At 40.1% G+C, this 11,322-nt stretch overlaps 1 protein-coding gene across 5 annotated transcripts in view; it reads right to left on the bottom strand.

Annotated features, from left to right (window-relative positions):
• The window catches only part of LOC106146276 (transmembrane protein FLJ37396), a 116,726-nt gene that overhangs the window by 79,015 nt on the left and 26,389 nt on the right, over window positions 1-11,322 (bottom strand). For 3 of the 5 annotated variants that reach the window (XM_013510799.1, XM_013510802.1, XM_013510803.1), the window contains exons 1-2: window positions 3,475-3,543; window positions 507-661 (exon numbers count right to left, since the gene is read on the bottom strand). In XM_013510799.1, the coding sequence (XP_013366253.1) occupies window positions 507-661; window positions 3,475-3,492 (173 nt within the window). In that variant the 5' untranslated portion in view covers window positions 3,493-3,543. Of the gene's footprint in view, window positions 1-506; window positions 662-3,474; window positions 3,544-11,322 lie in introns of those variants that run through there. The other 2 variants (XM_013510801.1, XM_013510800.1) reach the window with 1 other exon arrangement.

The raw sequence follows: 11,322 nt of genomic DNA, 5'->3' as shown, positions 1-11,322 counted from the left end.
AAATTAAATTAAATTAAAAAGTGCTCCTAACAGAACATCTCCTTGCAGAAATCATTATCATACACCTGGTATTATTTCAGCCTCTTAAATATCTCATCAAAATCAAGGTCGAACTCATTAAAAGAAAATTAGATAAAGTGAAATCTTTTTTTATCAGTCATGCTCTGTATGCAAGCTTTGGGACCCTTACGATGCTAGCATCTGTGAGCCCTTCAGAACAAATTCCCATGGGGCCTCTTCTTTCTGGCAAGACGTGGCTTCAGCCTGCCTTGACGGTTCTAGACCATAAGCCCACAGGGAGTGCAGCTGGCCTGGGCACACCGCCCTGAGGGCGGCAGGTCTCGGAAGCTGCGCAGTGTCAGGCCTGCTGGGACCTGCTGTTGTATCCCGTTTATGTGAGCTTGGGACAACTGTGCATGTGAAAAGAGGCGGGGGCTGGTGGAGACTGTGGGTGGCAGTGGGAGGTAAAGCCCCCGAGGCCACATCTTTTCATTGCCGCAGTTAACCTGTGCACTCGATGAGCTGTTCCCTGAAGGATGCCCTGTTCTTCTATCTCCGACTTCAGCTCGCTCAACCGCACAGCCAGCTCCCTCTCCAGCAGCTGGGTCCTCTCTGTGGAAGTGACCTTGTAAACGTCATCCATGGCTGTCGTTCTGTAACTCTGAAAGAGAAGAGCACTAGGCTTGTAGCTGACTCCCTCGGTGACCCTTACACAGTATGCGAGACTTTATTGTACTCCAAGAAATCATGTGAACTTTATGGGAATGTATACTTTTACAGTTTGAAGAAACAGGTTAGACTTTCTCATTTGTGATCTAATTACCATATAATAAACAGTGCAGAAAAAGTAGGTAAGAATTTCCCATTGGCCATGGCTTTGTTTGGCTCAGTTTACCTTCAAAAATGTCACTGCTCCAGCTCCAACTGTACCAGTTTATTGAATGAGAATGCAGGCCCCAGCTGGGCGTGGTAGCACATGCCTGTAATCCCAGCACTTGGGAGGCTGAGGCAGGAGGATTGTTGCAAGTTTGAGGCCAGCCTGGACTACAAAGTGAGTTGAAGGCCAGTCTGAACTGCATAGCGAGACCCTGTCTCACAAAAACAAAAACAAAAAAAAAAAAGAGAGAGAGAGAATGCACGTCCCGACCATCTCTGTGTCTTCACAAAGACTAGAGTGTCCGCACTAAATGCTGCCCATGGTAGCTAGTGCTGACTTTTATTCTCTCCTCAACTGGAACAAACTTCTGCATAGCAAGGGTATTTCTCCATGGGCTTTGTTAAAGGCATGAACTTCTGGTGCATGGGAAAATATATCAAGAATGGGGAGCTATTTAACATAAATATGACCTATACACAACTAGGTTAGGCAGAAAATTATGTGTATTCATTGGAACGTGTTTTCTTCATCAACCAATAACAAATGCTAGAGGGGCTGTGGGGAAAAAAGAACCCTTCTCCACTATTAATGGGAGTGAAGACTATTGCAATCACTAGGTAAATCAGTATGGAGAGTTCTCAAAAAGCTAGGATGGAGGTCCCATTCAACCCAGCTATTCCCCTTCTGGGTATCTTCTCAGAAGAATTAAAAAAATCATACCATGGTGATATATGTGCACCCATGTTTATAGCAGCACAATTTGTAATAGCTAGATCTTGGAAACAACCCAAATGCTTATCAGTGGAGGAATGGATAAAAGAATGTGGTATATTTATACAGTGGAGTACTACTCAGCCATAAAGAAGGATAAACTTGAGACTTTTGTAGGTAAATGGATGCAACTTGAGACCACACTCATAAGTGAAATAATTCAGACTCATATGTGTAACCATCATATTGTCTCCCTACTATGAGAAGCTGAAAAAGTAAATACAGTCTAAAATATACAACAGATATTGGGAAATGGGAAGAGATTATTCAAAAGGAAAAAGGAACTAGGATGGGGGCAAGAGGGGAAGAAATAAAGGGAAAAGGAAAAAAATGCAAGCTAGTTATACAACTAGTGTCTCTTAGCTCACTGAAAAAGAAAGTTTGTACAAATATTAATTGGAGAATTTTTGATGCCCATATTGCATTCTGAGTAACTACTTTAAAGATAACAATATGCAATGTATTAACTATTGTTATTCTCCTTTTTTTTTTTTTTTTTTATCTTTCTGAGACAGGGTCTCACTATGCAGTTCAGGCTGGACTTGAACTCACTTTGTAGTCCAGGCTGGCCTTGAACTCACAGAGATCCTCCTGTCTCAGCCTCCCAAGGGCTGGGATTACAGGTATGTGCCACCAACACTTGGCTCTCCTACTATTTTGTTAAGAAATTTTGTTTTACTTTTCTTCCATAAAGAAAGAAAAAAAGAGAATGTGTTTTCTTCATTTGTACTGCCTACACGTGATGTTCTGATTTTACTATTAAATAAAAACAGTTGTTAATTTCTAACTCAACCTCCTGTGGTTCATAGCCTGTCAAATTCAACATATTGTGTTTTAAGTACTTAGTGTCAATATTTTAATTAACAATATAGATTAACAGCATAACCCAAAGGTCCTGGGAGCATTGACTTGCAGGGGATTCAGTAGATGATGTATTTCTGCTACAGGCACCCATCCTGGACATGTCTGAGTAACACTGCTCTTAGATTTAAAATATTTTAACATTTTCCCCTTTGATGCTTCTAGATTTTCATCTTTTCTTGCAGAGATACTTCATTTTCTCACGTTAATCTGGTATTATTTCAACAAATAATTTAGCTGCAGAGATGTTTTGTGTAGACTTCCTCTGGGAGCCCGTTTACTCTTTTCATGAATATGAAAAATGGAAATGAGCACCCAGTCCTGTCGAGATTGTGAGCCTGCTGAGTCATAAATCTGCCCTGTTGGCACACTGCTGGAGCTAAATAAAATGCACTGTTAATGTTCTTCGCAAAAGTCAAATGTCGTTATGAAAAATATTTGCCATTTGGCAGGGTCCTTTCAAGTTGGGCGAGCAGCTGAACAGCTGCCTGAACAGTTCTTCCAGCCGCAGTCAAGAGCGGCGGCAGCAGACCGGCTGGTTCTCCTCCCGAAGGACAGACTCTCTGCCTCCACTTCCTGGTCAGTCTCAACACTTCACGGCTCAGAAATGAGAACATTTAATCCTGGCCTGTTTAGTTTGCCACACTGTCAAGTACAGTATTCAGAAAATTAGCATAAGGAAAGGTTAGCGTTTGACAACTGTCCACGGAATGGATCCTACCCAGAAGAGTCCGTGGACGCTGAACGCCGCAATCCAGCTTGCGGGTGTCAAAAAACTGTTCTGCGGGGAGGGCTTGGGAAGGGTGATTTTCAGTTATTCAGCACTTACTGTGGGTCAGGAAATCACCGAGACCTCAGTTATCTCAGAAAAGAGATTCTCAGGAATTTTGTCAGTAGTGTTTTTAAAAATAAGTACATTTAATTAACTATTGATTATAAAAATGCTTTTTAAAAGGTGATAATACCAGGTGTGTCCAACCCATGGCCGGTGGGCTACATGCAGCCCTGGACCACTAGCAGCGCTGTGAGGGGTGATTTTTAGCAGTATCTTTTACGACTTGACTGTGGGATGCCTGAGCACAGACTGGAAAGCAGAGCGGAACGCTGGGCGGGGCGGGCGCCACGCAATGCTCACTCCGCCTGCTGCACGGCCACACACACGTCGCGCTGCCCTCGTCTGTAAATGTTACAATAAAAATATCTGTGAGCGGATGTCTTGTTACTTATGTACATTAACTATATTATGCGTTTCAGATGTAGTCCAGCCACAGAACTTCCCTTCACTCAGTGCAGCCCGGACACACCAGAAGGTTAGGTATTCACGGATTCAGCTCCGACAAAGACACTAAGGTTAACTTGAGCAGAGCTTGCGCGTATTGAATGGGTGGCTCTGGAGGATTGGACAGGGGATAAAACCAGGCATTTTTAGGAGAGCAACAGAGTAATTTTATATTCTGCTAGGAGATGTATAATATATGTTAAACATTTCAAGCTAACTACTGTATATTACTAAAAGAATAGAGTGAAATCTAGAGTTTCCGAAACAAGTGGGAGTGAGCTGTGGGATAGGATGTTTAGGTCCAATAAAAGACAGGAAAAGAGGGGGAAATAGGGAACAAAAAGAAAGATGGTAAAAATAAGTTCAAATATATCAGTAATTATAATAAATATAAGTGGGTCAAACCTATCTATCAAAAAGTAGAGATTCAAGTGTTTCTAAGGTCCCTAAAATTTGGCAATGTGCCAAGTTTGGTGGCACATGCCTGTAACCCCAGCACTCGGGCGGCTAAGGAAAGAGGATCCCTGAGTCTGAGACCAGCCTGTACTACATAGTGAGTTCAAGTCCAGCCTGAGCTATATAGTGAGAGATTGTCTCAGAACAAAAAAAGAAATTGGTGATGTCATATGCACCAAAATAAAACAGTGATTTTTATTCTAGCAAACACCAGAATTAAAATTGATAAGCATGCTGGCCCCATATCTCTGTGGGGCAATTCAACCCTCTTCATGATATGCACAGATAAATATAAAATGCTCTATAAACTCTCTGATCTATAACATTTTTATGTATGGTCATCTGGGTTGTCAAATGTTCTCCCATATTTTTAAATGATTTTTTTCTGTTTTGCATTAGTAGGGATACAGTTAAATGATCTTAACAAAAAGGCAGAATGATCAGTGGCTAAAGGAACAAAATGTTTTAAGTCTCTCTAATGTGGTAGTTCTAATGTAACAGTGCTAAGGTAAGTGGTCTAAGGGAATGAAGCAGCTCTGCCACTAGTGGGCATTTGAGAACGGGATCGGATGATCTTGACTTTGTGAGGGTTAATCTTGACTGTCAGCTACATTGGCTTGAGAGACACCTAAGAGATCCATACACGGGCTTCTGGGTGGGTCTGCTTAGGGCACAGGGTGCGACCTCGGGGACTAGACCTGCTCCCTGGCCTCTTTCTCTTTGGCTCTTCCCCTTTCTGTGCTCGCTGGATGCCATGACTTGAGCAGCTTTTTTCTGCCACGTTCTTCTACTGTGATGTTTTTGCCTTTAGGCTGCCAACCGTGCACTGAAACCTCTGAAACCCTGAGCCAAAATAATCCTTTCTCCTTTAAATTACGTATGTGTGTTGGTTACTTTTCTCTTGTTGCTGAGACAAAACACCTGGAGCCCAGAATTAAGGAAGGAAAGGTTTATTTAGCTCACAGTTTGTGGAAGTTTCAGTCCATACGTGGCTGGCTCCAAGGCAGAGTGGCACATGGCAAGGGGCAACAGTTCATGGCAGTGGAAAACAGCAAAAGCAACAAGAGCAAAAGGGAGGAGTAGCAGCAAGCAGCCTCTTTCCCTCCCTTACACTGTATGCAAACCACCCAGGGTGGGTGTAGCACTCACATCCATAATCCCAACACTGGACCATGAATTAATCATAAACTCTAGAAGCCCTGCCCATGACTGCATGATGCTTTGGGGGGACACCCAGACATAAACCATGACAGTATGTTAGATATTTTGTTACAGTGACAGAAAGTTAATGCAAGAACGCAGGTGCCTTGGAATCCAGCTCCCTCACCCCCTGGGAATTGTTCAGACAAACACATTCGTGTTGCTCTTCAGTGTGGCTGTAGAATATGACATTAGGAGTGGAGCCCATAAGACAGACATCGATGTATTTGGTGAACTAAATAACCTGCATCTACTGCTAGTTTTGAGATTTCCCCCCCTCGCTCAAAGATTATTGTTTTTTAATTTATTTTTGTCAGTACATATTTGCAGGACATAATGAATAAATTTATCATGGGGAGTTGGTTCATGAACATAACACATCTTAATTCTCTTTTTTGTCCCTTACGCTTTTTAGCCCTCCCAGCTTCCTCCAAATCTTGTTCACCTTCCTATTTGTAAAAGCCTTATTTCCATTTTTTCAATTCCTTTTCTGTCCTGTCCGTCTATCTCCTCACCAAATCAATTTGAAAAAGATCTCCCCAGTTCCTATTTTCTATACTTCATTTTGTTTTTATTTATATTTGGAAGGGTTCTCATATAAGAGAAATAATGCAATATTTAATCTTGTGTGTCGATTTATTTCATGGTCTTAATATCATGGTCTCAAGGTCCATCCATTTACCTATGAATGTCTAAAGTTTGTCTTTCTTTATGCAGAGTAGTATTTTATTGTGGATAAATACCACATTTTCTTTATCCATTCATCTATTAATGGGCATATAGGCCATTTCCAAGATTTAGTTATTATTAGTTGTGCAGCTATAAACATGGCTATGCATGTATCACCTTAATATGATGTTTTTAGCTCTTTTGGAAGATAGCTTGGCCAAATGGAATTTCTAGTTTTAGTTTTTGAGGAATCTCCATACTGATTTCCATAGTGGTTGTACTAGTTTACATTCCTATCAACAACATAGAAACCTTCCTTTTTCCCTGCAGCCTAGCCAGCATTTGTTGTTATCTGATTTCTTGATGATAGCCCTTCTTTCTGGAGTAAGATAGTATCTTGGTGTTGTTTTAATCTGCATTCCTCTAGATGCAAAGATATTGAGCATTTTTATATATTTATTGGCCATTTGTACTTCTTATGAGAAGAAGTGGGCTGGAAATTGTTGCCCATTTTTTGATTGGGACTTTTCTTGCAGGGAAGCTAGTGTTTTGGTTTCTTTAGATATTCTAGATGTTCGTTCTCTGTCCTAGGAATAGTTGGCCACAAATACCTAAGTTTTTACTTTTTTTGATGGTGTGGTGAATGACATTATTTTCCTTTTGTTTTGTTTTGTTTTTGTCTTTTTTGAGACAGGGTCTCGCTATGCAGGTCAGGCTGGCTTTGAGCTCACTTTGTTTTCCAGGCTGGTCTCAAACTCACAGTGATCCTCCTGCCTCAGCCTCCTGAGTGCTGGGATTACAGGTGTGCACCACCACTCCTGGTGACATTATTTTCCTAGTTTCTTTCTTGGGGAGTTTATTATTGATGCACAGGCACTCTAATGACTTTTGTGTGTTTATTTTGTATCCTCCTACACTAATGAATTTGGGTATAATTCTAGGAGTCTTTTGGTGGAATTTTTTGGATCTTCTATTGAGGATGAGATTGTCTGCAAATAATCATAATTTGTCATCTTGCTTTCATATATACATTCTTTTTCTCTTTCCTGGTTGCTCTGGCTAATGTTTTAAAGACTATGCTAAACATGAGTGGTCATAGTGGATGTTCTTGTCATACTCTTGATTGTGGAAGGGAAGCTTTGAGTTTTCTTCCATTTAATATAATGCTGCCAGTAGGTTTGTCATAAATGGCTTTTACTAGATTGAGACAAGGTCCTTCCACATACGTATTTTCTTCAGTTTTTTTTTTTTAAATCATGAGTGGATGTTGTCAAAGTTTTTTTCTCTATCTATTGATATATCATTTTTGTCTTGCTTCTGTTTATGTGATAGGTAAAACTTTTTGCCTTGTGTATGTTGAGTTATCCTTGCATCTCTGGAATGTTTATCTGATCTTTTATATCCAGTTGTTTTTTTTTTTTTTTTTTTTTTTGAGACAGTGTCTATGTAGTTTAAGCTGACCTGGAACTCACTGTGTAGCCAAGGCTAACCTCGAACTTGTGGTGATCCTCCTGTCTCAGCCTCCATAATGCTGGGATCACAGGTGTGTGCCACCATGCATGGCTCCTTGTGTTTGTTTTATAAACCTGGGCACGCTAGTGTTTGCTGCATATATGCTTATGATTGTTATCTCTTCCTGTTGAATCGTTCCCTTAAGCAATATGTAGTTCTCTTTTTTTGCCTTTTCAGGTCAGTTTTGGCTTAAAGTGACCTTGTCTGAAAATATGACAGCTACTCCTGCTTGTTTGGGGTTCCCATTGCATGGAATAGAGTTTTCTATGCTTTGATTTTTAGTCTATGAATTTTTTTTTAGGGTTAAATGTATTTATTGCACACAGCATACCATTAGATTTTGTTTCTTGATCCATTCTGTTAATTTGTTTATTTTATTTATTTATTTTTTTGTTTTGTTTTTCTCCGGTACTGGGAACTGAATTCATGACCTTGCGCTTGCCAGGCAGGCGCTTTTGCCGCTGAGCTAAATCCCCAGCCCTAATTTGTTTATTTTAGTTAATAAAACTATTCACATTAAAAGTTATAACTGGTGAATATTGACTTAGTCCTATCATTGTATTATTTTCCTGCTGCTGATTTCTTTTCTTTCTCTTCCACTTCATTGCTTGCCCCACCTGGTGTGTTCATTCTACAGGGCTTTTTGACATTGTAACTTCATTGTCTTCTTCTAGGATATCCTTGAGAATGTTTTGGAGTGTGGGTTTGGTGGTCATGAATATCTTTAAGTGCTCTTTATCATGGAAATATCTTATTTGTCCATTAATTTTGAAAGACAGTTTTGCAGGATAGATCATTATGGGTTGGAAATTGTTTTTTAGGGCTTGAAATATTTCACTCCAGCCTTCCTTACCTTTAAAAAGGTTTGTGTTGGGAAATCTGCTGTTATTCTGATGGGTTTTCCTTTATAAGTTCTTTGTTGTTTTTTTCTAACAGCTTTAAAGATTCTGTTCTTGTGCTGGATTTCTGGTATTTTGACTATGATGTGTTGTGAGTGGTTCTTTTCTGATCATCGCTAATTGGGGGTCTAGATGACTCACTTATCTGTAAGTTAAATTCTTTTTCCAGGTTTGGCAAGTTTTCTGCTATTACTTCTGTTAGCAGGTTTTTATCCCCTTATTACTGACTTTTGATTTTTTTTTACTAATTCCAGCTAATTTTAGTCTTCTAGTAGCCACTGGATCCATTTTTTCCTGTTCTCTTTTCGTTTCTAAAGTATCCTCATCAACTGATCACCAACCACAGCTGAGTCTTCTGGCTCTGACACTCTGTTCTCAGAGTGGTCACTTCTGCTGCCCACAGTTTCAATAGAATTTTTAATCTCCTAGATTTTTGTTTGAAACTTTTTAATGGACCCCAATTCTTTCCTATATACTGGGCATTCATGTTTTACATCTTTTTCTGTAGCTCTGCTAGTTCTTAAAAAATTATTATTAGTGTCTTCTGTAGATTCACAATTCATTTGTTTCATAGGATCATTATCTGGTTACTTATATCTTTTAAAAATTCATCTAGCACCTTTATCAATCTATTTTGTTATCCCCTCTGTTATCCTTTCAGATATTTTTGTTGTGGTGCTTTTGATTTCCATCCCTTCAGTGGATAGGTTTTGGGGGTCATTGGCAGTTTTTGGAGGCATTTTGTTGTCTTGTTTTCTCAAGTTTTTGTTTTTGTTTGTTTCTTTTTGTGCTGAGATTTGTGTGTTGATTATAGTGGGTAGCTTTATAGGATTATAGTGGAAAGCTGAACCTTTTTAGTTAATGTCTACTCTTCAGAAATATCCTCTGGGTTATATTCTCACTAACTGTTGGCCTTTGCTTCTGTCCCAGGATCCACCCACCTCTGTTTATTTGGGAAGGGAAGTTGCAGCTTATATGCTGCTATACCAAACAGTACCCAGTTCTTTGGGAATGAGCTGAAGCATTGTTTATGACCCCCAGGCAATCCAGATATTGGCACATAGAGAAAACTAGTGGATGGGAACAACTATGTCACCTTTGCTATAGCAGTAAAATCAGCAACAACAATAGCATCATATACCAACTGGATATTGACAAATCCTAGAAACCAATCATGTACCACTCTTAAACATAAACAAGATGTGTGATTATAGTATAAATACTAAGACAAACCAAATATTGACCAACAATAAATAGCTACTCAATGAGACAAATTTATCTCCACTAACAAGAAAATAGTGTACAACCATAGTAAGATAGTATGGATTTATAAATGTTAATGGCTATACTACTAAGGTTAGAGGCTTCAGGGGATGGAAGCAGGAAAAAAATTAGAATCTGAAAAATTAAGTAATCTAAGCAGAGAAGGTAATTACAGTGGAATAAGGGTCCTATCAAGGAATAAAAAAAAATTAGTAGTATTGTATAAAATTAACAGAAAAAAACCAACAAGCAGAAGGACAAATAAGAAAAATAAAGTAAACTAAAGGGAAAAAAAGGGAACAAATTAAACAAAGATAATAATACCTAAAAAGGGAAAAAGAAAATAGAAGTTAAAACTCCAGACATGCACACACATACACACACACACACACACACACACACACACATACACACAAAGGGTCTAAAGTCCTTTCACAATCTGCAGTCTTTGGTGTCCAGCAAGTTGCAGTCTTTACCTCGATATTAGAGCCTGTGAGTTTCGAGGTGACCCTCCCACCTGTAAACGCCAGTGTGTGGCAACTGTCCAAGTTGAGATGTCCACGCTCATGTTCATTTGCAGAGAAGCAATCAGATCACTTGTCTCTGATGGGTTCAAACAGCAGGGCAGGGGCTCAGGCAGACAGGTGGACTCAGTGCCATCACCTTCAGTTCCAGACATCTGAGCGCTGCATCTGGGTAATCTGGCCTCACACCACAGAATGCAGGCCCTGTGTCCTTCCTGAAAGGAGTCTGAATTTCTTGGGGGATCTCAGCCGAGCCCTCACCCTCTCTATGTCTGTCTCCAGTGGCTGTCTCTTACCCAGTCTCTGTAAGTATGGTAACACCTCAGTACAGGAGTGAAATTGTAGTATAGGTGTCCAACACAATAAACATTTTCTCAAAATGGTGCCTGGTTAAATTCTCTCTGGTAATATGGCAGGTACTGCACTGGCTTTCTTGAACTCTATCCTGCTGTGAAGAAGTCACTCTCAGGGTAAAACCCCACACTGGTTTTTAGTTTACACCAATTGTGGGCTTCTCTTGGGACTAGTGCTGCAGGCCCATCTTATTTCTTCCTGCAGCAGCCAGCTCTGCTAGGCTTACCCCTTCTCCAGGGTGTTGGCCTCATCCTCTATCAAGTCAGTCATTTGGTGGTCACCTCTGCTGCCCTGTGCTAAGGGGCACTGAGGTACAAGTCCAGCTAGGTGTCGGCAACTTGGCACCTGCAGTGGGTGGGTGGGCTCTTTCTTGGAAGGCACCATTGTGGCAGGAAAGCCTTGAGATTTTTTTCTTGGAAGGACATTTTTTTGTTTGTGTTTGTTTTTCACTTTTCTTCTGGTACCAGAAATTGAACTCACGACCTTGCGCTTGCCGGGCAGGCACTGTGCCACTGAGCTAAATCCCCAGCCCCAAAAGGACATTGAATTGTGTCAAATACTTCTTCTGCATTGGGATAATCATGTGATCTTCATGTATTTGTCAATGTGGTTAATTTCACAGATTTTCAAACATCCATCCCATATGTTTTTTTTTTT

This window comes from Chinchilla lanigera, unplaced genomic scaffold, assembly GCF_000276665.1.
Source record: "Chinchilla lanigera isolate Chin_1 unplaced genomic scaffold, ChiLan1.0 scaffold00010, whole genome shotgun sequence".
Classification (NCBI taxonomy): Eukaryota; Metazoa; Chordata; class Mammalia; order Rodentia; family Chinchillidae; genus Chinchilla; species Chinchilla lanigera.
The sequence above is the reverse complement of the archived record's forward strand: the minus strand, read 5'-3'. Positions and strand labels throughout refer to the sequence as shown.